The sequence below is a fragment of the Cynocephalus volans genome, chromosome 2 (assembly GCF_027409185.1).
Source record: "Cynocephalus volans isolate mCynVol1 chromosome 2, mCynVol1.pri, whole genome shotgun sequence".
Taxonomy (NCBI): Eukaryota; Metazoa; Chordata; class Mammalia; order Dermoptera; family Cynocephalidae; genus Cynocephalus; species Cynocephalus volans.
The window spans coordinates 74,555,752-74,583,543 of NC_084461.1; the positions used below are offsets into that span (position 1 = coordinate 74,555,752).

At 31.7% G+C, this 27,792-nt stretch overlaps 1 protein-coding gene across 1 annotated transcript in view; it reads left to right on the forward strand.

Moving 5' to 3' along the window:
• The window catches only part of RASA1 (RAS p21 protein activator 1), a 96,085-nt gene that overhangs the window by 36,037 nt on the left and 32,256 nt on the right, over positions 1-27,792 (forward strand). The window contains exons 2-9 of the mRNA XM_063082929.1: positions 3,450-3,602; positions 4,547-4,682; positions 5,326-5,396; positions 10,135-10,252; positions 13,312-13,343; positions 17,065-17,117; positions 19,540-19,690; positions 24,012-24,090. Of these exons, the coding sequence (XP_062938999.1) occupies positions 3,450-3,602; positions 4,547-4,682; positions 5,326-5,396; positions 10,135-10,252; positions 13,312-13,343; positions 17,065-17,117; positions 19,540-19,690; positions 24,012-24,090 (793 nt within the window). The remainder of the gene's footprint in view (positions 1-3,449; positions 3,603-4,546; positions 4,683-5,325; positions 5,397-10,134; positions 10,253-13,311; positions 13,344-17,064; positions 17,118-19,539; positions 19,691-24,011; positions 24,091-27,792) is intronic.

Consider the following 27,792-nt stretch of genomic DNA (forward strand, 5'->3'; position numbering starts at 1 on the left):
AGCTGAGAAGAAGTGTACATTACCTCTTGAATTTCCTGTTTCTTTTCCCAATTTTCCTTAGAGAGACAGTGAAGTTTTTTTTGTTTTGTTTTGTTTGTCTTATTTTGTTGTTTCAATGGCAAGGAAGGACCAACTAGGTGACTTCTAAAGACTTTTCCAGTGTTATATGTTATGAATCAACACTTCTTCATTCAGTGAACACTTTTTTAAAGCTTATTATTGTTGTGTGCCAGATACAGTCTGGAAGTTATAATTGCCACAAATGTAAGCAGATTTATTAACTTTAATTTAGGTGATTGAGCCCACTGTTATTTTGTAATCTCATGTTATACTCAAAATATCCTCAAACCCCCAGGCATTAAGTGTGAAACTTAATGCCTGTGTTGCTTTGAAATATTCTAGACTCCAGTTGAATTTCTTGGTTTTTTTTGTGTTGTTTGTTTGTTTTTTAAAGCCTATTTGAAAATAATCACAAACAAAACTACCCTTAAAAAGAGATATAATAAGGCTTTGACTGTAAACACTTAGAGTAATAGTGGGGCTGATATATATTTTCTTTCATTTCTTTCTAATACTGCTATTATAACTATTTGTAGAGGCCAAAAATGTAGACTTTTTAAAAAAAATTAACATTTATCAATAACAAATATCTATTAGGGAATTATTTGCTTTTCAGAATATCATATTTTTTGTCATTGGGGGTATATTTTGAGAAATCATATTTCATATTATTTTTTATCTAAAATAGAAAGAATTATATTACAGACTTCAGAAAGTTATGGTAAACAGCATTTTCTTGGCTGCTGGGATTAAATAGAATATATAATTCTTTATGAGGGACTGCCATCTTAGAAACTTTGAATCTGTAAGGAAACATTTTTATGTTTATAAAAAAGGTTATGAGTTTAAAAAAAGAACCAATGACTCGTGTTTAATAGATACAGAAATTTACTTAGGTTTCGTAAATCTGTGAAGTATCTGAATCATATCATACCACGTTGGGTTTATTTTGATTTATTTGTAAAACAGTTGTTTTAGCTGCATATCATAATGCTGTGTGCAATTTAAAGAAAATGATTATTAGCTAGTGTAATGCTAATGATTTTTCTGATTTCCAAGTTTTTAAATGGGATAAAGGTCACAAGATCTATCAGTTTAATTGAAGTGCTTTTTCTGCTTTTGTAGTACCTTTAAAGTATTCTTGTTACTATGATTCACCCTGATAATTTGGAGTGAACAACAAAGATAATTTAAGAAATTCTGAGTTTTAAGACCATTTCATTTTCTTTTCCAGTATACCCAGAGCATTTTAATGGTTTTAGGTTTTAACACTTTTTGAGGATTATATTAACTACATACATGTCTTCAAGCTGACTGTCGGATCATTTAATTGCAGTTTATTGTCCATAATCACAGATTGACATATTTTGCCTTATGTGTGTGAAGCTTATGAGCTTTTGGCATGAAAGGGAATCACTGATATTCAGGAAATAAAGTTGTTTTTTTAGATTAATATCTCTGTTTTGAACTGATTATACCTGTTTTAATGTTAAGATCTTATGGAAAGTACATATACGTAAAAACTAAAAATTTCAAATAAATATATCTTTAATATATTAATAAAGATCGTTAGGTATTTATTGTAAGATAGTAATTGCGTAATGCCTCGTACACTTCGAGGTGACTTTGCAAGATGAAGATTAAATAAAATCTTTTAATCTTTATATTTTGCCTAAAGAACAACAGAAATTTAACAAATACCAAGTATACAAAAGTAGGGATTTGCTTAAAATTGTCATTAATTTGTCTTCCTTCAGTGTGTAAATTCAATCTGTAGAATAGCTACACTGCTTTAGGTAATAAAGAATGTACCAGTTTTTTATTATAAGGGTATCCCATATATTTTCACAGCTATATAAACTTCTAGAGTGAAATTTGAAAATTTTATTCTCATATTTCATTAAATTTAAGGTCTTTAAGGGATTTTTAGTGATCTCTAGTCTAAACTTCTCCTTTTAGATTAAAAAATCCCCAAGCTCTTACTTGTCGATTGTCTTTAAAGATAATGTCGGACTAAGACTTGGATTTTAGAGGAATGCAATATTGATAGTTCTTTCCTTACTTTTTCTAATACTAACAGTTTACCATCATGTTTTTCCTATTAAGTTATGATGAAACTGTGTGGTTCAGTTTTTTATTATTTTATTTTTAGTCTTATGCATAGATCTCTAAATAAGTAGGTTTTCTTTTTAGAAGAAAACTAACAATTATTTCAAGAAGTTTTAAGTTTTTGTGGTTTTGTTTAGTTTTTAAAAATAAACTAAGGAGTCAAGAACAATAATCTTTCCTTAGAGCAAGCTTACAGAAATAGTCATATAATATAATAGCTTTATCATTGGCTTATTGTATAATATTATATAATTAAATATATCAGTGTAATATGAAAGTTTATTGTTTTCCTCTGATATTTTAAGTTAGACACTAAGTATCTGAGGATAACTTTGGGTAAAGAATCAAAAATGTAAAAATATTTTATAACAATTACTTTGTAGATTTTTTACCATGCCCATGACAATTTTGGTCTAAGTGTGCTTCTGTTTATATAAGTCCATTAAACCTTCATAGGCATAGACTGGTAACATGAATGATGCTAGAGTGATAGCCAGTAATTTAAGCAGATCATCTGATAGTATATAGGTATAATATAGTTAAACTGAGAACAGGAAGGGTAAAGGGACAAAGGTTCTGTTTTTTCTCCACATGTTTAAATAAATTTGGGAAGTTGAGTTCAAATGTATGGTCATGGAGGAGATCATCTTAGGATCAAAGGAAATAATAAGTTTCATGTTGAAATAGGAAATTAGGATAGTAGCCTTTACACAGTGTCATTTGGTTTTCTTAGCCCAGGGCACAAACATTTAAATAGAAAGAAATGTTTTATTTTCTTATAGGTTCCATGTGCCTTGTTATGTTAGTCTTGTAGTAAATTAATCATTTGTTTTCATTTGTCCATCTTACTCTTATTTTTCTAAGTAAGGATTTGATTGCAATAAGTGATTGTATTTTGAACAGATAGACAATCCTGGAGGTGAGGAGATGGGTAGAAATGGAAGAGCTTTATAACATATGGGGGTAGTTCAAAAAATTCATGGAAAGTAGAATAAAATGTAATACGAATCGTCCCATGAACTTTTTGAAGACCCCTTTTTATGAGATGATTGGGCCTGAATTTATAGAACAAATTAAAAACTGAGTAAACGAAATTTTTTTGAGAGACTGAGAAGAGGTTAGAAACAATAGAGTTAAAATTGGAATAACTGGTTCAGAGTAAAATGTAAATGTTTAAGTTACATGTACGTATTTAAAACCTCTAGAAGTATGTTTTCAACTACCCATAGTAATTTTATGCTTGCTATTTTTATTCTAATCTCTTATTTTTTTCTCCCTAGGTGGTATCATGGAAAACTTGATAGAACTATAGCAGAAGAACGCCTCAGGCAGGCAGGGAAGTCTGGCAGTTACCTTATAAGAGAGAGTGATCGGAGGCCAGGGTCCTTTGTACTTTCATTTCTTAGCCAGACGAATGTTGTCAACCATTTTAGGTAAATCTTAATTCCTATTATGAGGCTACATAGTTATTTTGATGTATTATTCATAAATGATTTAATCATTGATTGAGAGAGGTACTGTTGAATGTTTTGTTTAAAAACAATATTGTTATTGGGTATTACTGTGTTTACCCCCAAAGTGGTACTTATCACTTTTAAGGTATAAAGAATTGCAAATGAACTTTGAATAGTAAAGCTGAAATAAAGGAAATGTATATTTTTAGACTATGGAATAACAGAAAATGCAGAAAACACTAAAAATCAGGATTTGTGCTCTTTATTTCATTTTAGCTTCACTATTCTAAAACTTTGTAGACATTCACTTCAATGAAAGAGGCATGTAGATTTTCAAGTACAAATATCAAAGTCTGTATATATAAGTATATTTACATATTTTATTCTATTTCATTTCTGTGGAAGAAATTGAAAAAAAAAATCATCTTGTGCCTATAATATTAACCAATAAACTGTGTATCCCTGATATTTAGATTTCAAAATAAGGTTTTAAGAATACTATCGTATCTTAACAGATAGTCTGTGAAATTGTAGTTACACTTTGCGTAAATATTTCAGTAGATAATGTGAGCTACTTCTAGCCAGAGAAAACTTACTAAAATTGCTAATTTAGTATTAAATTTGGAAAGTGAGGGGAGGTATCTGAGGGTGAATTTTCAAATATTTGATCAAATTATATAATTGAGTTTTATAAGTCTGATGTATATTTCATTTCAAATGCACATATATATATTTTAAAAGAAATAACTGCTAGTAATTTGTATATGATGAAGACATTAATAAGTGATATTTTAATACAGGGATATAGTTAAAAGGAAAAGATTATAAAAATTATGAATTTATAATATCTATACATAAAACTTGGTCTTAAAAATTGGCTATAAAGATTTTTGTTATGCTGTTTTTTTTCCCTGTCCAAATAGGATTATTGCTATGTGTGGAGATTACTACATTGGTGGAAGACGGTTTTCTTCACTGTCAGACCTAATAGGTTATTACAGTCATGTTTCTTGTTTGCTTAAAGGAGAAAAATTACTTTACCCAGTTGCACCTCCGGAGGCAAGTAAAACTTGAATAAAATATCAAAACTTTATTTTATTATTTCACTTTAATAATGGTAGTTTAGCTCTTGTTCACTTTCTTAGGATGTTTATTACAATTCAAGAAGTATTTGTTGTATTGATTTTAATTCTGGTTGTAATGTCAGTTAAAGAAAAACTGACAACTTCTTTAAAAAAATACCAGTTTTCTATAAGTTTGTATTTAAGCAACCAGATTTTTTTTTTTAATAGTACTGTATGGTAATAGCCTAACAAATATTTTTGAATGTGTGAAGAGTACTGATTTTATAGTGCTAATCCTGAAATTGCTGCGTGATTCTGAAATGCCTACTGCCTCACCAGAAAAAGGTTAACTTATATCTTCTGTGAAGTTTTTTAAAAATTAAATGAGCATTTTCATTACATGAGAAAAACACATTGGTTATATTTTTTAAGAATTTCTGTAAAAACAACAAAAACAAAAACAAATATTTCTAGGTTCTAGGTATTTAGAGTCTCAGTAAAAATTAGTTTGAATGATCTTGTGGAGTTTATAATGTGGATTTTACTAGCTTCAACTTTCTGTGGACATACTTCTTTTGATTTTGAGACAAAAAGACTATCTTCCATAAATGTTTTTTTTTTCCTTTTATGGTTTCCAGCCAGTAGAAGATAGAAGGCGTGTACGAGCCATTCTACCCTACACAAAAGTACCAGACACTGATGAAATAAGGTATTTTATAATATAGTCTCATGTATAGGCATTTGAAATAGTCATTTGAAAGAGTTAAACTTTGGAGATTTATTGCTTTTAGACTTAGAAGATTTTGGAATTTTGAAGAAATAGCGTACAGAAAAGTAAATGTGCCTTTACTGTTGGGTCTGTTGGTCCTGTACTCCTGGGTTAGCTTATGTATTCAGACTGTGTATTTGAATCAAGGTGGCCACAGTGAAGATGACAGGAGAAATAATTTAGCTTTTATTACATTGTCTCTGACAAAGTAAGAAGAGTTCTCTCGTAATCTGTACTCTGTTTTAATTTTTATTACCATATGGCATTTATGCCCCAGCTATAAATGATACTCAAATGATAATTAAGCTTCTCTTTTACATAATGGGTGAATAATTTTAAATGTTAAGAATGTTATAGAACTATGGTTGTATACATTTTTTTTGTTTTTATTATTTCCATGTAATTTGATTTCTTATATAATTTGATAATCAAATTATCAGTGTCTTTCTATATGCTATTTAACTTTCCAGTAGAAACTTTGTTTCTTTCTGGTAAACTGTTTAGGCTACTTCTAAATAATTACTGCTTCTGAATATGTAGTTTCTCGTTGAAATCAATAGCAGCATTTAAAATGTAGTGAGTGAAAGCTTTTGAGATACTAAAAATTTTTGAAAATACGGTATTAAAAAAAACAAAGGTTCAGGTATCTGAGTCTCAAAATAGGAATTTCATTTTTATATTATCTTCAAAATAATGACTTCTCATTTAATTCTTACTGACACATCTTTGTTTTTGATCTAAGCTGGAAAGCCAGTAAAAGAAAGAGCAAGGAGGAAATGCATGAAGTAAAAGAGAACAGTGGTAAATTACAAGTTCAGGAATTTTAGGTAATTTGTAAATTCCCTTTGGGATCATTTAGGATAGCTGTTTCCAAAGTTTGGTCCTTGTAACTCGGGGGGTTGTTGAAACTCATTCAGAAGGTCCATGTATTAGTCAAGATTCTCCAGAGAAGGAGATTTATTACGAAGAATTGGTTCACACACTTATGGAGGCTGAGAAGTTCCACAATCTGCCATCTGCAAGCTGGAGGCCCAGGAAATCCAGTTGTGTAATTTAGTCCACATCCAAAGGCCTGAGAGCCAGGGGAATCTATGGTGTAAATTCCAGTCTGAGGGCAAAAGATGAGATGAGATGTTCCAGCTCAACCAGTGAGGCAGAAAAAAGGGTTGAATTCTTCCTTCCTCCATCTTTTGTTCTTTTCAGACCCTCGACCTATTGGATGATGCCCACCCACATTGGGGAGGGCAGGGTATGGGTAGTCTACTGATTCAAATGCTAATCTCATCAAGAAACATCCTGATAGACAAACCCAGAAGTAATGTTTGATCTGGGCACACTGTGGCCCAGTCATGTTGACAAATAAAATTAACTATCACAATCTGTGAGATCAAAATTATTTTCATAATTATTCTAAGACATCATTTGCCTTTTTCACTGTGAGTTTTGCAGTGATGGTGCAAAACCAGTGGATTAAAACTGCCAGTGCCTTAGTAGAAATCAAGGCAGTGGAACCAAGGCATATAGGATTCTACATTACCACAGACTTGCAGGTAATCAAAAACAGTTTCATTTAAGAATGTTCTTGATGAGGCAGCAAAAAAAATTTATTTTACTAAATCTCAGCCCTTGACTACATGTCTTTTTAATATTCTGTATGACAAAATGGAAAGTATGTTTAAAACACTTCTGTATACCAGAGTTCAGTGTCTTGAGGAAAAGCAGTGAGTTTAGAGCTGAGCTAGCTGCTTTTGTGCACACCATTTTTACTTGAGAGAATAACTGATGGGCAAACGGTATGGTTATTTTGACTTTTTTTTGAAAAAGAATGTAGTGAGACTGTTACTTTGAGGAAAATAACTGACATATAGTATTGTTGCCAAAGACAAAATTAGAGTTTTAGAGCAAAAATTAGAATTTTAGAAACCTGCCAGCCATCAAGAGTTTAACACCTTCCCATACAATGGGTTTTCTGATGAGATTGGTGGAGATACTAAAGAATGAGATTATTTGATATAACATATGTGTTAACAACTGGAAGATCTGCATAGCTCAGTGAACCAATATTTTCTAAATGATCAATGCATGATGTTAGAAAATTATGCATAGGTAATAAATTCATTCAAAATGCAAGATAGACCAATGGATGTTGTTGGAACGTATAAGGAAAGTTCACTGATACATAATTTTAGATTCTGCATTACAACTAGTCTTCAAGAAAGTACCACTTGTTGAACTTTTGGTGTAATATCATAGAATATCTATAATTATCTGAAAAGGCTAGTAGAATACTTGTCTCTTTCACAACTACTTATTTGTATGAAGCCAGGTTTTCTTCATGTACTTCAAACAAAAATATTATAGCAACAGATTGAGTATAGAAACAAATATAAGAATCCAGCAGTTTTCAGTTATGCCAAACATCGATTTGAAACACTGTAAAACAATGATATTCTTACTAAACTTGTAAAAGTTACTTATTTTTCACAGTCTTTATGTAATGAGATATATATCACTTTTAAGGGAATATTCAGTAAACATTTATGTTTTAAATTCTAATATGATAAATATCACTCGATGTAATCCGTACAAATAAAAGCCATTTGGGATATCAGTTTTTAAGAATATAAAGTGGTGTGGAAAGATTAAAACAAAATTGCGAATTGGTGATCTAGGAAGATGGGAATTTACACAAAATTAGACATAAATTTTAATTTGATGACATAAATTTGTATGAAGTTATGAGTCTTTTTAAAAAAATTTGTTCATACCTGTGGATCTTTTTTAAGGTAAAAACATATCTGAAAATTAGTGAGATTTAATAAAAGTACTTTAACTTCTTTTGGGAGAAAATGCAAAATAATACAAATGAACTTTATGGTTATATTGTTTATACTAGTGAGCTTTTTAAAATTTTTCATTTTTGTGCCATAAAAATTGGTATAGTAACTAACAATAACAGAACTTGAAATTAAAAACATTACAGTTAGGTAGGAAGAATAAATTTTGGTGTTTAATTGCATAGTAGGACGACTAGATTTTTTTTTTTTTGACCGGTAAGGGGATCATAATCCTTGGCTTGGTGTTGTCCGCACCATGCTCAGCCAGTGAGCGCACCAGCCATCCCTATATAGGATCTGAACCTGCGGCCGCCGCGCTACCAGCACCGTACTCTCCTGAGTGAGCCATGGGGCTGGCCCAGGACAACTAGATTTAATAACATTGTGTTGTACATTTCAAAATAGCTAGGAGAGAAGTTTTTGAATGTTCTCCTCAAAAAGAAATGATAAATGTGTAAGATGAAGGCTATGCTAATTACTCTGGTTTGTTCATAACACAGTATACACATGTATTGAAATACCATGTTGTATTCCATAAATATGTACAGTAAAAAATTTTAAAAATCTCTTAGACTACTTTCAAATAAGAAATGAAATTTACCATTTTTCATTTCTGTTTTAGTTCTTGTCTGTATGTACCCTCTTTTTCACATCCATAATGATTTTCTTTATTGTGCTTATTTAAGTGTTTCTAGAAAGGAAAATTTTATTTGAATGTCTGTTGCCATTCAGTTAGTGAAATATTGACCACCATTAAGAAGGGTTGTAGAATCAAGATAGAGTACAATATTCTGTGATTATTCAAATACAGAGTAAAGTAATTGGTAAAAATTTTGTTTTCTGAAACTTGTCCAAGGAACAGGAGAGCTTGAGATAGACCAGAGAAAACAGTTAAAGTCTTAAGGGATATGAGAAGAGATTTCTTAATGGATCTTTGGTTTGTGAATATTAAGAGTGAAAGTAAAATTGCTGAAAAATATATGACAGATACGTTTATAGATACAGGGTCATTGATAGCATCTAACTGATCTTGAAACCTCAAATGTTCAGAGGCATTCTTTCAAGCCTGTAAGGAAAAATTTGAGGAATTTACTTATGGTTTTACATTGATGACATGCATCAACAACTTGTTGCCTCCATGATTCTGTGAAGGCTGAAAACATCTAGGTTCCAGTGAAAGAAAACGAATTTATGTATGTGTCCCCCTACTCTGAAATTGATAACAGAAAAAAACATGAATGCCTTCGAATAATATATCCCTTGTACTGCTTTTAGACAAAGAATGCTATATTTGTTGGACTATGGGTGTCTGAGTGAATTAAATAAGCCCTAATGGTTTTTGTAAGAAAAATGTCAAATGACATAAACATCTACATGATAAAGCTACTTGTGCTTATCTAAAATAAACATTTTTTGAAGTAACTATATATTGTGTTTGTATAATGTGTTAAATTATATTTATTTTGTGGTTTTGACTTTATAAATAACATTGAAATGTAAATTTTTCAATTCAGTTTTCTTGGAGCCTGCAGTTTGTATATAATTAGTTACTGTTTAGAAAAATTCTAATTTGAATCTAACAGTAGTCCAGTGATAGTAAATAGTGTGGTGGGTACTGTTATTAAACCCATTTTATGCATGAGGAAATTAAGATTCAGATTACTAAGTGTCTTCAAAGTTTTACATGTTGATAATGCCAGAAGCAGGACAAAAACTTTAGGGTATTTTACTCTAATCCTTTGCATTTTCCAATATTATACTATGTCTGTGTTGTGGTATATGACTATTCAAATTTCCATTAAAATTTTAAAAAATTTTAACTTCATAATTGTTATTTTCAGTTTCTTAAAAGGAGATATGTTCATTGTTCATAATGAATTAGAAGATGGGTGGATGTGGGTTACCAATCTAAGAACAGATGAACAAGGCCTTATTGTTGAAGACCTAGTAGAAGAGGTGGTAAGTTTTTTTCTTTTCTTCTCAATTCCAGATTCTAAGTATTTTGTAAAGTTTTGAAAGTTGTCCGTAATTAGGAAACTTAATTATGAATGCATTTCTTTTATAAAAGACTTTATGTTTAAAAGACCATTAATATGAGGGACTTTTCATTAAAGTCTGCTTACTGTTAATAAATGATATTTATTTGTAAAGAAAATAACCAAGCCATCATGTAGCTGCCAATTAGCTTTCATGATTTTGTATGAATTAAAATTGTATTAATATTTGTGTTTATTTTTATCTTTTTTTGGTCCTCTTGGTCTTTCTCATAAATAAAGTTATGTCAAAATCTCAAATGGTTGCACATGTTTGGTTTCAAATTCTTTATCTTTTAAATATATGTATACTTTTCTAGTGACCTTGGAAAAATTCATTTGTATTACACATAAATTATTCACATTTCTACATTTTGAATATTCCCCTTGTTTATGTTGCCATCATGTAATAAATACATTATTAGTTGTCTTATCACACATTATAAATTACCATATATGTGCATTTTTAGATAGCAGGTCACCATTCAAGCAGCATTTGTACTTCAGAGATAATACTCAGTATCACTGAAATATATCAAATGTTATATTATAATTTTGGAATTCACTTTCCCTTGCGGATATGTCCAGTGGAGAATATTTTTCTTTGTTAGTAATTCTCTTGTGTGCCCATTTGGCAACCAGATCTTGATATATAGAAGTAAAACATACTTCTTATATGGAAGGGTAGGAGTTGAGGAAACAGTATGATGCATTGCACTCTCATACTCACATGATTACTTAGTGAAAGACCTGAGATTAGAACTCCTCCATATTCTTAGATTGGTATTTCTGTATTCTACTGTAGGAGAGATACTTCTTCTATATAGGCAAGAAGTGTTTAAACTGAAGCATTTTACTGCTGTGTTGGTTTTCCTACAAAATTTCTTAGTTAAAACTTTATGTTGGGTTTCCCTGTTCCTGCTACACCACCCTCTTCTCCATCCTGATCATTTAAAGGAATTACAATGTAGTTGAACTCTTCTTGAGCTCTTGGAATTTTGGATGAAATTTAACAAGGCAAACTTTAATAAGGATAAGTGAAAGTTACCCAATGTATACAGAAAAATAATAGCAACACAACCTAAGTTAAGGAAACATGTCCTAACATCAATACAAAGAATGCAAAAAAAAAAAATTAACTCAGTATGAATGGACAATGTGATGTCACTGATAAAAATGACTATATTCTTTGTATAGTATGACTATTATTTTGAATTAATAGTGGAATAATTCCAAGTTAGAGTTATAAACAAGTTTTACTCCAATGTTTAGAATAATTTTCCACAACGGACTTTATTGGAAGGTAGTGAATTTCTTATAGATTGAAAAGCTGTTTGGACATTGTCTAGATTGTGAAGATGTTTCAGGCATTCATTTAGTTGCTGAATTTAAGGAATTTCCCCCTCTAAAATTCTAATTACTGTTCTCCAAACACATTTATACTTTATTTCTTAACTCTAGAATGTATGCTCTGTGAGGGGAGAGATTTTTTTCTCTGATTCACTGATGTATCCCCATTGCCTAGAATAGTATCTGGCATTAGTAGGCATTCAGTAAATGTTTGTTGAGTGAATGAATGTCTCTATGCCTATACTTTTCACTCCTCTTTAACACTCCTGCACTGCTAGAATTCCTTGTAAAATTTGATTCATCTTTACTAGCTAAGTTCACATGTCACCCCTTCTTTCATAGAGGTATTGCACCTTTCTAGATTCTCTTAGGCCAAATTGTTTCCTCCTGTGTTTCCATAGCACCTTGTTAATCTTCATTCTATTACATTGTATAAAATTAATTTATGTATAAACCTTCTCCAAGAGATTAATTCCTTTTGGACAACGATCATGCTATTCATTTTTATAGTTGTTTTTTAGCACACTGCCTCAGATATAGTAGGCATTCAGTGTGTGTTTGGTTTTAGTTTGATTAGGTATTTCAAACTGAGAGAAGTAAATCCATGTATATAGTTAGACCATTTTTCTACTCTTTCCTTCATTATTTATTTGATGAAAACTCAGTGCCAGGTGCTGTGCTAGGTACTAGGACTACAGTTCAACAGGTATTCAGTGAAGATTATGTACCCAGCATTGTGCTGGTGCTAGTGCTAGTGATGGGGGTTAACAAAGAATGGCTAATATCATAAGAAGCTTGTAGCCACTATAGCGGAATGAATAATACTAGTTTATCTTAAAAAATAGGAATATATAAAGTTCAAAAGATGATTAAAGAAGGATGTCTTTTTCAGATCTCCATACTTGCCAGCCACACCCCCACTCCCCCTCCCCCAAAAGGATGTCTTTTTGTATTCAAGGTAAAACTTGATATTCACTCTTTAGGGACTCAGAATGTCTCACTCAGACAGTAGCATTTGAGATAGATCCTGCCTAGATGATTTAGGTTTTATCTGATGGGTAGGAAGCAGTGAGTAGAAAGGACATTCTAGGAATAAAATGAACAAGCTACAGTGGTGGGAGAACTAGAAAATAGGTAGTTATGTGTGACCATAGTATAAGTACCTAAAGAGAATTGGTAGTATGAGACAGGAAATATAGACTTGAGTTTTACGGTAAAAAGGACTTTGTAGAATGAGGAATTTGTAGACAATAGAGAGGTATTAAAAGTTCGCTTTAAAATTTTTTTGTTTTTGTTTAGTTTGATTTTTCTTAGGTTTGGTTTTTCTTAATGCAGGGCAAAGCCGCATTAAAATGAATCCAGGTTGGAATGGTGGGGTGGGACATAGAGGTAATTAGACTGTTGGGCTCCTGTAATAGTTTAAGAAAAGGGAGGGTGTCTGAATTAGAATAACGGCGATGAGAGAAGAGTAAGGGAGAGAGTTATGGAAAGATATAATGTCTTGAACAGAAACATCTTTTCTTGGATACACATAAATATGAAGGGCAGTGTGGAGATATGTTTGAAGATATGCTTTTAATAAAAGTAGATTAATAGTTAATTACATAAAATACTGTTTTAATGTCTTCCCTTTAGGGCCGGGAAGAAGATCCACATGAAGGCAAAATGTGAGTTTATGTTAATTATGAAAAGAAAAAAACATATTGTAAACCTACTAATTGGAAAATTTTGGCCAAGATGTATTTTAAAAGGCTTTTTAGACTGATTAATTTTTTTTTTATTTGGCTCAGGGAACTGATGTCTAAATATTTTCTTAAGGACCTAGTATAAAGTTTTTTTAAAAAAATAAAAGGTGGCCTATATGTACATACAACTTTTATCAGCAGACTAAAGACTTTCTGGTAAACATTACATTAATAACATTAGGAGTATCACAATTCCTCACATTTTTCTTTATTTTTTTATTGATTATTCATAGTATTTCTTGTTTTTATAGCCACGTCTTTTATGCATTTTATAGTTCAGGCTTTTTGGGGATGGGAGGGGTCGGAGAACTTTTCCCCAAGATCATGGTTCTTCACCATTTTAGTAAGATTTTGCAAGGTCTTTCTTTTCATAACCTTCCCAGACTGATTTTATGTATATCAGTTTTCTTTTAAAGATCATAACTGTTAATCCCAATTCTAATAAACTGTTCATCTTCTAATGTATTCTCAGTAGACCATTTTTTTCTTCCTATCCTGTCAGCATTTATGAATGGAATGTAAGGCTTGCCTCAAGTATTTTCTTTTTCTGTTATCTAACCATTAGAACATAAAAAACATTAAACTGAATACTCCATTTGTAGTCACCTTACTTAGCTCGCTGCCCTTCCTTAAGTGTAATATATCAGATACCTTCTGAGTTTATTTATTTTTTATTGTTTCATGTGGCTACAAATAGACTCCATTAGTGAGACTGTACCTTGTTGATTATATTAGTTTGAAGTCAGGTGCTGCAAATTCTGATTACTGCTTGTAGTAATCAGATAGATAAAGACAATGTAAGCAAGTGAAGTGGGTCAGGTATATATATTCCCATTTTTCTCCAAACACAATTATCTTGCTCTTTCTTATTTTCCCTCTTTGATAGAGATCAAGGTGTAGATGGAACTATTTCCCTTCTGTCAGAAAACAAAACACTGTTAAGCATGGTGATAAATGTCAACTGACATTCACTCTTGGTGTTAGGGAAGACTGTGTGAAGTAAAAAAACCAGAAAGTGTCTGCCTGTTGTAAGGTGACCACTCTGTCTAGTTGATGTGTAGAATAATGTGAGTCTAGTATTATGAAATCCTGATTTTCAGGGGAAACTACTTAAATCTAGATTTTTATCCCTAATTTAAATAAATAGCATAGATTTTTAAATTAAAAAAGTGGGTCAAATGCCAGTAAATATTTAAAGCTACATTCAGTTTTCTCAAAGTATAAAGTATAAATCCCACTTTCATTGGAAGTCTCTTATTTAATACTATTGTCATTCTTCCATTTTTTTACTTTATAATTTCTTACTCATATGGTATTTAGCATAAGCTAAATTTGCATTGTTTGTTTATTTTATGTGTATCTGTCCTCTTTAATTTCTGAGGACTGTGGCAGTAAAGTGTCTTAAGTTCTTAAAGGGTCCTCAGTAACATCTGTGAGTACCCTTTGAAGTTAAATAGTTAGTATAACTTTGAATTTCTTTCCAGCTCCCTATTTCTACAATGTAGGGACCAAGTCCTGATGATTTTATCTCCTAAAATATTTCTTGAATGATTGCCCTCTTCTCAGTCTTAAATAACCTTATTCTAGTAGTAATCTCTAAGTTGATCTCTCTTGATTCTTTAGTCTCCTCAAATCCTTTCTCAATACCCAGAATGATATACTTAAAACACATATTTGATTTCTCACTATCACGGCCTCACCTAAAATCCTTAACTGATTTTTTTACTATCTTTACTTTGGCAGAGCTGGAAAAGACCATCTGTGATTTGGCTCTTATGTCCTTTACTAGTCCTATCACTTGCCATTTTTAGTTTTATACTGTCCAGTTTGTAGGTTTTCAAACGCATAATACTATTTGTCTCCTTTACACCTGTGCTCAATCTGCTTCCTAGGCCAGACTTCCTCTCCATTCATACTTAAAGGCTTAGCTCATTTACCACTCCCCACTAGGAAGTCTTCCTTCCTCTTCTCCCCTACACACTAAAGAATTGGTGCCTGTCTCTGTTATTCTCAAAATGCCCTCAGCAAATACCTTAGCACATCACTGCACTTATTCTATTTTCTACATTGTTTTTATAGTTACACAGTATTTATATCTTTTTTTTTTAACTGGAGTGGGACTTCTTAAGAGTAGGGACTCATCTTTTTATCACTGGTACAAACTTATGTGCTTGAAATACAGTACATAAATGTTGTATAGTAATAAACATATAAATGAATGAAACTCTAATCTCTTCAGAAAATGATATTGCCATTTTGGCTTCAGACTGTCTTCTTATTCTAAAAATCTCGTTCATCTCTAAACCTCGTCTGTTGCTTTTCCCCTCCCTTTGAATTTTCTTTTTTTCTAGCTATAACAACATAGGATTAGCTTTGGAGGTCATGTAGTTGACTTGCCCCCAGAATAAAGAAATCCTGTTCTAACATTTGTAGTGAATGGTCATTTGACCTATGCTTGAATGCAGTATGGAGCCTCACTATCTTTTAAGACAGTCTAGACTGCTTTAGTTGTTAGATACTCTCTTTGTATCATTCCTAATTAGCACTGGGAGGACCAGGAAATCTGCATTAGTGAATTAATGGTTGGTGTAGCGTTCAAGAGAGAATTTAAAAGTTTAACTTTCGTTCTTGTGAAAAAGTAAAAATTCAATATTTTCATACTTATACCAGTAATAGTATGGATAATTTAAACAAGAATAATTTTATGGATAGTGTGAACAAAATCTATAACACTGAATTTTAGAACACTTATATGTTTTAGTCCTGTAACATATTTACTTTCTAACTTGTTCTTTAATCCATCATTAAGAATAATTGTAGATCCTGAGAAACAGCAAAGTGATAGAGAGGTGATCTGGAATTGTCAGCTTGGCATTAAAATGTGTTTATCAGCAAGGTGGATAATAGGGCTTCAGGAAAAGAAGAGATTTATCTTAGTGTGTATGCTATATATCGACTATACTGCTATTTATAATAATTTCTAAAGGCATAATTTAAGAATACAGAATTTAAATACTTTAGTAATCTAATTTGATCGGCCGTTAGTTCAAATATAATTAGGAACACTAAGTTCTTCTTTTCTTTCAATTCTTGATGTTGATATCCACTCATTTGCATCACCCAATCTTATTTTCTAGCTTTTAATAAAGTATGCAGCAACATCTTGATTTTACTTGAGGAGAGAACTTAATATATGTTATAGAAAAATATACTTGGAGAAAAATATGAGAAAATATAATTCATTAATTTCTTTTTTTTCTGGGCAATTCTGGAGTAGGCTCTACCTATGCTACCCTTTCTGCCCCAAACTTCCAAAAAAGAAAAAAAGAGCTAACTATGAAGTAAGCACATAACAGTTTGTCATTATGAGGATTAAAATCATTGATATTTTTGTATTGATAATATAGAAATTATAGTTTATACTAGATAGTTCCTAGTTTTTTTATTTTATTGAAATTGAGCATAACATGTTTACAAAATGTACTAACAGAAGTAATGGGAATGAGAGAATTTGATCAACTGCGTTGCATTTATTTCATTATGTCAGCTTGAATTATACTCATGTTGGTTGTTTAGTTTTGATCATATGATAACGGCAAAAAGGACTTTTGATTTATATAATTTAATTTGTTCTCTTTTTAAGATGGTTTCATGGGAAGATTTCCAAACAAGAAGCTTATAATTTACTAATGACAGGTACTTGTATATTCACTTGCCTTTTCTAATGTCTTTATTTAAAAAGAATAAAAGAGTCAATCATTTATCCTGTACTTTGCCTTTGCATTCAGTTAATATTTATGCATATTGTATTTTCTTGGCCAGCACGGAAAAGCTGGTATTTTTGTTTTTGTTTTTGTTTTTGGTTGAAACATATATGTAATATAAAATTTAGTAAAGTCGATTTTTCTTCTACCCCACGCCCCTATCCTCTTCCTCAGAAATAATACCAGAAGACAATTTTTTTCCTGTCTATTTCTAGAAGATTTCTGTGTATATCTTCCTTTCTTACCCCTACACATACACACACTTACAGGAATATGCAACACATTTTTTTCCTGTTAGGATATATATTGGGAGATCATCCCGTATCTACAGATACATATTTTCATTATTCTTTTTAATGTCCAGAAGCTTTCCATTATATAAATACCAGAATTTACCAGTCCTCTGTAGAAAGATATTGTATTGTTTTAATTTTTTTCATCGTTCAGCTACAGCAAACATTATTGTCTTTATCTTTGTGCACTTGTGGGATTATATAATTGAGCCTTATTTAAAATGTATTAATTTTAATATTTTCCAAAAGTCTTGTGGTTTTAGAGAAATGGCAAGTAAAAATTGACTTCTATTATGGGATTATTATTTAAAATAAAAAGCATTCGGTAATTGTTAATTCTTACTAAATATTTAAGGCTGAATTAATATAATTACCAAATATTTGTTCAGTAAAACACATCATATAAAGATTTGAGACAAGTTTAAGCCATAACATGTAATTTAGAAGTCTTAGTTCTTTAAAAATACCATTGTTTAGAAGTTTCTGTATTTGATGAAATAGATTCTTATGGTGAGTAAACTTCTGATTATTAAAAATGTGATCTGAATTGTTGTTTTAAGCCATAAAGCACTTCACTTTAAGACTTTGCTCTTTTGAAAGATTTGAGGCAGTTTTTGAAGGACTTAATTTTGTTGTGAGGATATAGATTAAGTAGGTTCAAAAAATAAAGAACATGATAATGCTGTATGGGAGGGATAGAGACCAAATGCTAAACCAAAATGACATGCTGTCAGCTTTCAAAGTGGGGCCAGATATATTTATTTTAGTGAATTTATTGGATTTTGTATATAAGTTTATATTTTGGAACTTGTACCACTAAATATTTCAGGCACTCTCTCTTGTTTTAGGCATGTAAAGTTGAAAAGGAGCTAAACTTAATTTCCTCATGTTAGTTTGTATTTTCTTTGGGTCATTTGCTCTTTTGAGAATCTGGTGGGATTTTCTCACCTGAAAAGTACACATAAGCACTTATATGCACAATTTTGTACATAATTCCTATTTTATATTCTATAAGAAATATAGAGAGTATTCTGGATTCTTGTCACCAAGATTTGTTGTATCAACTTAGGAACACCTTCATTTCAGCCTACATTAAATTGTACTTTTAGTTCATTTCTGCAACTTTTTTTTACTTATGTATTAAGCCTTGAAGATTCCATTTTAAAAGGTTTATTTTTTTACTTCTTTGTATTGAACATGAAGTTATTTGATAGTAAGTGCCTTGGCTAGATGATTGAACTATTAATAATTTACACAAAAATTACATCAGATATTCTAAGTGTTTATTATGTGTTCCTAAAAACAGTCAAGTTCTGATCTTTTCTCTGTCGTTAGGACTTAAATGGAGAAAAAGCAAAGCATTTCAGTATTTAGAGTCACTGCCAATTGAAGATGTCAAAAAGACTTCCCTAAAATTAACATGAAAATATTTAATATATGAAAATTTGCATCTGTATGTATTCTTAGGATCATACCAGGATCATACCTGTTGAATAAAACAATGCCTGTGCTTTGGTTTTGATAATTCACACAAATATTTCACTTGTTTCAAATCTACCTTTGTAAGCTTTTGGTACTATTCTCTTTTATTACAGTTATTACTTTTTAATGATTAATTGGAAATACTGATAAGATGCAGAGTATTCCCAAGCAAAATTGGTTTTAAGCTTTTAGAATTTTAATAACGGGATTTACAAACAGAATGTAGCAGTTTTAGCCAGTATCCCCTAACTGTGGTTAGTTTATTCTTTTCGGGTTTTGATAGATAGGCACAGACATTATTGACCAGAAGTTACTACTGCAGAATTTCTGTTCTGTATTTTTATGTAATAAAGTTGGTAAGCTGTATCAGAGATATAGTAGGCAAGCATCATTGGTGGTTGTGAATCATAAACCAAAAAATACCAAAAAAAATTGTTGTAAAATGTCTTAAAAAAACAATTCTTGGTGAAAATTTACATATGTTTAATACTTTGAATGTACTTTGTAATTATACTACTTAACACCTTTTGTTTTTTATTTGATAATTAGGGAATAAAACTAACAGCTTAATTTTTACAGTTGGCCAAGTCTGCAGTTTTCTTGTGAGGCCCTCAGATAATACTCCTGGTGATTATTCACTTTATTTTCGGACCAATGAAAATATTCAGCGATTTAAAATATGTCCAACACCAAACAATCAGTTTATGATGGGAGGCCGATATTATAACAGGTAAATCGTTAGAAGTTTTTAGTTATCTCTTATTTTTGGCAAAAATAGTTGAAATCTTGATAATCTATAAATCAGATTCAGAATCATATGCAAGTTCCCGACTTTTTAAAATTGCAAGATCTTTACTCTGATTTAGTAGCAGTTGTGTCCAAGAATTTTTTAGACAGTATCAAACATGAATATAAATTAATGACTTGTAATTTGTTTCTTTCCAAAATAATTTATGTAACTTAAAAAATTATTTATACACAATCTATTTGCAACAAATATGCTAAATACATATATTATCTGCAGGAGGAGCAAACCATCTAATCTAAGAAAATGAAAATATATTCTTTTATCAGTGAGACATTTTAATAGGAAAAAAGGGTTTCTAAAATGTTACTTGAGACTTGTACAGATGTTACCAGGTAATTGGGTTGTTCTCAAGTTGGTATTTCTTATTTGTAATTACTGGTTTCTACTTCTTACCTTCAGAGTAAACTCTTTGCTTGTCTCAAAACTCAGGATGAATTTTAGTTACTTAAGAGAATAAAGTAGTACAGGAAAGCATATTATAGAATATCAGCATTTTTTCTGTAAAATAGAAAGTAATCTATTTCTGGATGTAAAGTTTTCCCCACACCTGATAACTTTACAGTAGTAGCATTGTTTTCCTCTTTTGGAGGCTGGCATAAACTTGTTCTAAAATACTGACATCACTTAGTGAAATCCCTCAATACCACAGCAGCATTCACCATCCCAATTAGAATTTCTCTCAATTCCAGCTTGACCTTTGAGTATATAGAGATCCAGCAGTTGGTTTATCTGGAAAACAAAAGAAAACAAAAAACCAAAATCAAGTTCTTCTAGTTGCTTACCAGAAATTCAGTGGACAGTTACGTATAAGACATCAAATGGAAAATGTTAGTCTAGGCAGTTGGATTCTTTTGTACACCTCATGTATAAGCTACTTGAGTACCTTCTACATTACAATCTGGGTTCTAGACATCCTCACTGAAAATCCAGCTATCTGCAGTTTGAGATCTTATGAAGGTAAATTAATTTTTCCCATTGTCCAGTTTTCCAGAGATTTGGAACATATAAAATTATAAATGGAAAACATAGCATATTCTTAACTGAATTAATAAATGCCCATATTGAGATTTTTATAAAGGTAAAATAATTTACATAGATTTATATTTTTAGAAGTATGTTTTGTTTATTGACTTAAGCATCCTTAGGATACCTACATTCTGCAAAGATGGAAATTCTTTCTACATACTGGAGAGAGTTGGTAGAACATATAAAAGTAGTCTCTTTGTTGATAAAGACTGTAATGGAACAAGAAGAAAGAAGTATTTGAAGTACATTTCTTTCTAAATTATTGGAAAACTATTAGTCTACTTATAAAATGAAGACTTAAAAAAAAAAAAAAAGTTAAATATATGCTAATTTAGTGGCCTTGACCATTCACCCAAACCTTTTAGATATTTTATTTTCCCTATAGATATGTTCATCTTATAAAGTTGTTTCTGGTGTTGTTAATTTTTCTTTTTTTCTTTTCTTTTTTTTTTTTAAAGCCAAAATTATGTGAATCTGGTGTTTGACAGTTTTTACAGTTGATTTGAAATATATATATATGTATATGTGTGTGTATATATATATATATACACATACACACACACTCTATTTTCATCATTAATGTCAGTAATTATTCCTGGGAAATCATTCCTAGGAAGACACATTTTTGTGATTGTCATTTATTGTTTGGATATAGATGTATAAAGTTAGATTATTTAATAAATCTATTTAATACAGCCATTCTATGTTGTTCTGTCTCTCCATTAACTGGTATGTTAGATTTTTGGTAAAAAGAGGTAACGGTTATGTCTCTTTCAATTAGAAACTGTTATGATCCAACTTTAATGTTCCTACATCAAAAATTTTAGAAAAGTAGGAGAGGCATTTAACAGCAAATTTAATTCAGCAAACATTTATTGACCAATCTACTTTGTGAAGTATACTGTGCAAGTCCTGTGCCTATAAATTAAAGAAAAAAGATACAATTTCTGCATTATTGGTGCAAAAATTAGAAAAGACGAGTCTATTAGGAAAGATGGTATGCAGACTATGATAAGCTTAGGGAATGTACAAATATGCTTGGGAATCAGCAGGAAAGAGAGTAGTTCAGGTGGTGGTGACGAGGAGGAGGGAGGATTTTGGTCAGACCTTGAAGACTATCAACATTTTCTAGGCTTCAGGAGGAGGGGTGCACAGATGTATGTACTAAGTGCATCACTAAAAGTAAGGTACTGGACATAGTGTTTCTAGAAACTCACATTTGCTTCACAAATAAATTTATACTGAACATGTTTCAGTTTTCTGAGATGTAAATTTGTCTGATTTCATGGCTAGAACTTTTATGGAATGTCCATGAAATTTTGGTTTGTTGTGTCTCCCTTGACTGTTTCTTTAGGTCTGTGTGGGTAGAATATGAACTGAAGATTAATTTTTTTTTTAAAGCTTATAAGTCCAACTTATTGGTAAAAACGTATCTGACCAGTTGCCACTCACTTTTAAATTTGCTCCTGGATAATATGAACCATACTTCACAACAGTTCCCTATTCTTTCAGCTTATGGAAACAATAATATTGTAATGTTGAGGTGTGCTACACAGGATAGACTGCATTTTACCGTTACTGAGCCAGAAACCTTTGATGTTCACTGATTTTCATAAATTTGATGTTTTTTGGGCCGGCCCGTGGCTCACTCAGGAGAGTGCGGTGCTGATAACACCAAGGCCCCGGGTTCGGATCCCATATACGGATGGCCGGTTCGCTCACTGGCTGAGCGTGGTGCTGACAACACCAAGTCAAGGGTTAAGATCCCCTTACCGGTCATCTTTTAAAAAAAAAAAATAATAAAATAAATAAATAAATTTGATGTTTTTTGCTTTAAAACACAGTAGTCATCTCTGTGGTGGTATCTTAGCTATCTTCAAATATATTTCCTGATTTTCATTTTTCTTTTAGCATTTTTGGATTTGCGTGGTATTACATTTTTCCTTTAAAACTTTATGGCCTTCCTTGTCCTTTTTATGATAATACCTTTTTGTCTCATTTTTACTCCACCCCTCTGCCAATATTTAGTTCATGTTCATGTTTTTTAAGTCTCTTGTTTTGCTTTTTAACATTATTTATATTTGGTTTAAATTAATTTTATAATATAGGAAAGATATCTTATATTTGAAGGTATATATGTGTGTGTGTGGTGTGTGTGTATATATTTGGAGAGAGGTGTGTGTGTATGTGTATAAGTATGTGTGTGTGTATGTCTCACGCCAAATAAAAGATGTCTTTCCTCTACTACAAAATTAACTTAAACCAAATATAAATAATGTCAAAAACCAAAACAACAGACTTGAAATATAGACATACATATATATTCCAATTATTGTATCAGTAGGAAGAACTATTTAAAAAAATCAAGTGGTAGGTTAAACAAGATCTGTTTGGAGAAATGTTTCTTAGGTGGCTCAAAAATACCCATTCTCCAGGATATTAAAGGAAGGTTTAAAATTCCAGTATTTAAATATTCAGGACAATAAAGTGGCCTATTGATTATAGAGAAGCATGCTTTTATATTTAAAAAAAAATCTCATGGCATGCTAAAATTTGTGTTAAAATACATTATATAATTGTATTTTCAGTTTTGTTTTATTTCCAATATTTCCCAAATATTCAGAATAGTTTATAGCACTTTTACTCAAATTTATCAATAAGCCTTTCCCCCATCACAACAATCCTACGTATAAGATTAGCTCCTGATTTTCCTTTGTCTTTTCTTTTCTGTTTTGCCTCTACTCTCACTTGCTATTCATGTGTTTTATGACCTAACTGCCTCTGATATAAAAGCAGAATGTGTATATGTTTTGATGATTAAAATGAACTCTACTCCCTAAATAAATACCTTTTCTCTGTCAGTTCTTCATTGTCAGTATCTCAGAAATACTCTTGTGAGAAAGTAGACTTTTAATCATTTCTTCAGGTTGACTCTGAATATGGCATTGTTTACTTGGCTGTCCACTTGACATGTAATAGGAAATTGAAATATCTGATTCAAGTATTCTGACCTGTAAACCTATGTTGGGAACATTCTTGTTTTTCTGAAATAATGTGACTGTTTTTATCATTTATTCTATTAAATATATTCAGGTTATATGCTTTGGGAAAAAACTTGCTAATAGATAATCCTTGGTAACAAGGTTTATGTGTATTTTAAAAGTTTGCATTTTTATGAGACAGATTATGTCAATGTTAGTAATTTTTATTTTAACAGCATTGGGGACATCATAGATCATTATCGAAAAGAACAGATTGTTGAAGGGTATTATCTTAAGGAACCTGTACCAATGCAGGTCAGTGTTGTTTTCCTTTTTGCAATAATTAGCATTTTATTTTAAAATGCATTTTGTTGGTATGTTTATGCATGCATTCATACAGTTGAAATTGTATAAAATTTAAAACTGGGGCTGGCCATTTGACTCAGTTGGTTAGAGTGCAGTGTTACAACACCAAGGTAAAGGGTTTGGATCCCTTTACCAAACCGGCCAGCTGCAAAAAAAAAAAGAAAAGAAAAGAAAAATTTTTAACTGTAGTTTATTTAGATTCTTTCCAAACACTAATTATAAGAGAATCCCTTAGTTTTTCTCTGTTGATTCTAGATAGTTAGGAAGGCCTAGGTGACTTTTTGAGAATAGAAGCAGTGGTGGAGGTAGAAGCCAACTTGCACCAGGTCAAGGAGTGAGTTTATTTGGAGGCATAAGTAGAGATAGCAGGGATAAATCACAGCCATAGCCAGTAAGGAAAGGAAATAAAAAATGATAGGAGAGGTTAGGGCTAAAGGGGGTTATATGTTTTATTTCTCTTTTCATTAGCCTGTAGTTTTATGATGAGAGAGTTTGAGCATTGTCTGTATTCTTTGAGTAAAGACTATAGTAAAGATAAGTGGCAGTGATGGGTGGAAGATGGGTAGTGGCAGTATCTGATGTAACAAGGTCCTAAAGAGGGCAAAAGTGAGTAAAATCCAGAACCTAAGAGGAAAGATTGGCCTTGAACGAGAGAGCCTGTTAAATATTAGTTGCTTAATAAAGCACAGGGTGATTAGCCTCTGTTTCTTGCTAATTATAATTTCTGGAAGTGCAGTAGGGATGGGGGAAGCAGGGGTTAGAAAAAGTGCTTCAATAGTGATTAAAATTTTGCTGTATGGAAAATGGAGCTAGTGATATCCCAGGGACATAAAGAGGGATTGTGAGAGAGATTTTGGGTACCCAGTTGAAATTGTACAGTAACTTGTAATATCTCTAGTCTCACAATTTTTCCTCCTTCTAACAAGTTAATTTTAGATGCTTATACCTACTACTCATTGCAGTTACTGAGGAGGGAAATCATTATTCTAAAGCTAAATATAAGTTCAAGAATCGTTATAGTCTTACCATATTTTAATAATATATCTTTCTTTGTTTCCTCATGCATTTCTAGTAGAATGTGAGGTCCATGAGAGCAGATATTTTTTTTTCCTTTGAATTGTTTTTCCCCAGGGTCTAGCACAGTACCTGACATTAGGTATGCATTCAATAAATATTAATTGAATTGATGATTCTACTCTCCAGCAGGAAGAACCCACTTCACTCTGCCTGTATTGTCACTAATAAGTTTTACATTTCATTGTGCTCTTTCCTGTCTCCATGTCAGTCTCTCCCTCTCTGCCCATATGAATACTGCTAGTTTAAAATTCATCTCAAGGTTTGTTTTCTTCTTGGACAACTTTCTAATAACTAGTCAACTTGGAGGTACCACTTTTGTTGGTAGTTCTAGCAGACCTTTCCTGCTCACTGTTCTAATTGCTACATGTGTAAAACAGATTTTCTTTGGGGGGAGAAAACATAGTGTGGTGTGCACTATATAGAATCCTCTGCTGAGGGTCTTTTATTAAGGGTAAGAGAGGTACCTTTGTCTCTAGATGATAGATCACACCATACAGTTCCATTGCTATGTCCTTAATTCTAATTCAAATTGGATGTTTGAGATAGTGATGGTTTTAATTTTTTTCATAGGTCCATAAATTTTATTTATCTACAAATTAAATCATAAATTTTTCCCATCCTGAATTTATGCTTGAAATTTTCTAACTTAATTTTTTACAGGTAGAAAAATAAGTAAGTAGCATGTGACATCTAGTAAACTTTTAATACACAAGTTGTAATGTTGCTTTAAGAATACTTCAAATATGTAGTGTGCTTCACTCTTGTTTGTGTTACTGTTTCATTACAGAATAAATCTCAAATTGTTGTCTTTTGCAAAGTACGTAAAATCAGTGAATACTTAAAAAATAACTGATGCTGATTATAAAGCAGTTTCATTGCTATACAGAAAATATTAAATACCATTTGTAGTCTCTTAATTTGAGCCTGGAGTGAAAGTAGGTCATAGTAGAAGTTTGAGGGATCATAACACTCACTTATCCTTCCAGCAGGATTCTAACGATTAGAGAACACAAAGGCTAGTAATATCCTTTTACTAATGGACAAACTGATTATCTAGCAAAATCAGCTCCCCCTTCGTCTGCTCCGACAACCCCCTCCATATGACTCTGCCTACCTAGACTCAAGCTAAGATACTGGAACAGCAGGAGCACAGTCTTAGCTAGGTCTGCTTTCTTCCTGGAACTAACACTTCTTGAAACAGGCATTAAGAAGAGAAGGAGCCTTATGAGACAACACACTCCGGAATAAAAATAAGTAACATATTTGAACACTATTTTAGGCACTGTTTTTTATATGAATTAATTCATTTAGTTTTTCAACGACTTGATGAGGTTGACTGTAAAATTGTGCCTATTTTACAGATAGGGAAACTGAGACCAGAGAGGTTAGGCAAATTACTTAAGACATCAAGTCATCCTTGATTCTTCTCTTTTCTATACTCTCTATATATCTAATCTGTCGGGAACATCACGCTGACTCTGCTTTCAAAATATATCTAAAATATGACCATCACCAGAATCTGACTTCATCTCCCTGTTTCTACTTTTGTCCGTTTCTACTGGATGACAGTGAGGGGTATCCATTTAAAATGTGGGTGAGGCCATGTCTCTCCTCTGTTTAATACTTACAGATGTTCTACATTTCATTGATAGTAAAAGCCAAAGTCCTTACAGTGATACACAAGACCCTACACTGGCATCCCATTAGTTCTGTGACTTGTCCCTTTCTCCTCTCACTCTTTTCCACTCATATTTGCGTGTGTGTGTGTGTGTGCACGTGCGTGCGAGCGCGAAAGATGCTAGGCTCTTTCCTTCCTTAGGGTCTTTGCTGTAGCTGTTCACTCTACCCAAAATGATTTTCCCTCATATGTCCAGTTGCCTAACACTACAACTTGCTCTATCTTGCAAGGCACTTAACCATATTCTAATGTACAAGTTTGCTTATTATGTTTATTATCTTTTTCTCTGGTTAAAATATAAATCCCATGAGGATAGGATCTTTGATTTTGTTCACTCATATCTCAGGAACTAGAACAATGCCTGGCACCCAGCAAACATTTATTGAGTTAATTTATTAGATGGAGTTTTCCTAGCCATTAAGGGATATAGGCAGGATTCGCAACTAAAGTCTGATTTCAGGAGCCTTCATACCTAACTTGTAGGCAAAAGCTTGGTTCAATAGTTATTACACTCTCACTGATCAGATTATTTACTACGCTTGGGAGGAATGTATATGATCTGAGATGTCCTTGTCCAGAACTGTGTAGAGTAGGCAGAGATAAGGAACACATAGAGAAGCCTTCCTTCCTATCGTTCAGTGATTTACTAGGACATGGAAAGTGAAGTTGTGTTCTTGCCTATAGTGTCTACTATATTGGAATCTTTTAAGATTTGCTGATCAGTGTAACAGGCCCAACCTTAATATTTAATTTTTAAAAGATGTATCTATATTACTTGAAATCAGTATTTAAATCCAAATATTAGCGTAGTAATATGTCTTAAATAACAGACTACAAATATGCCCCATTCTGCAGCTAATACTAACATTGAAGTAAAGATTGATAAGCACAAGTCT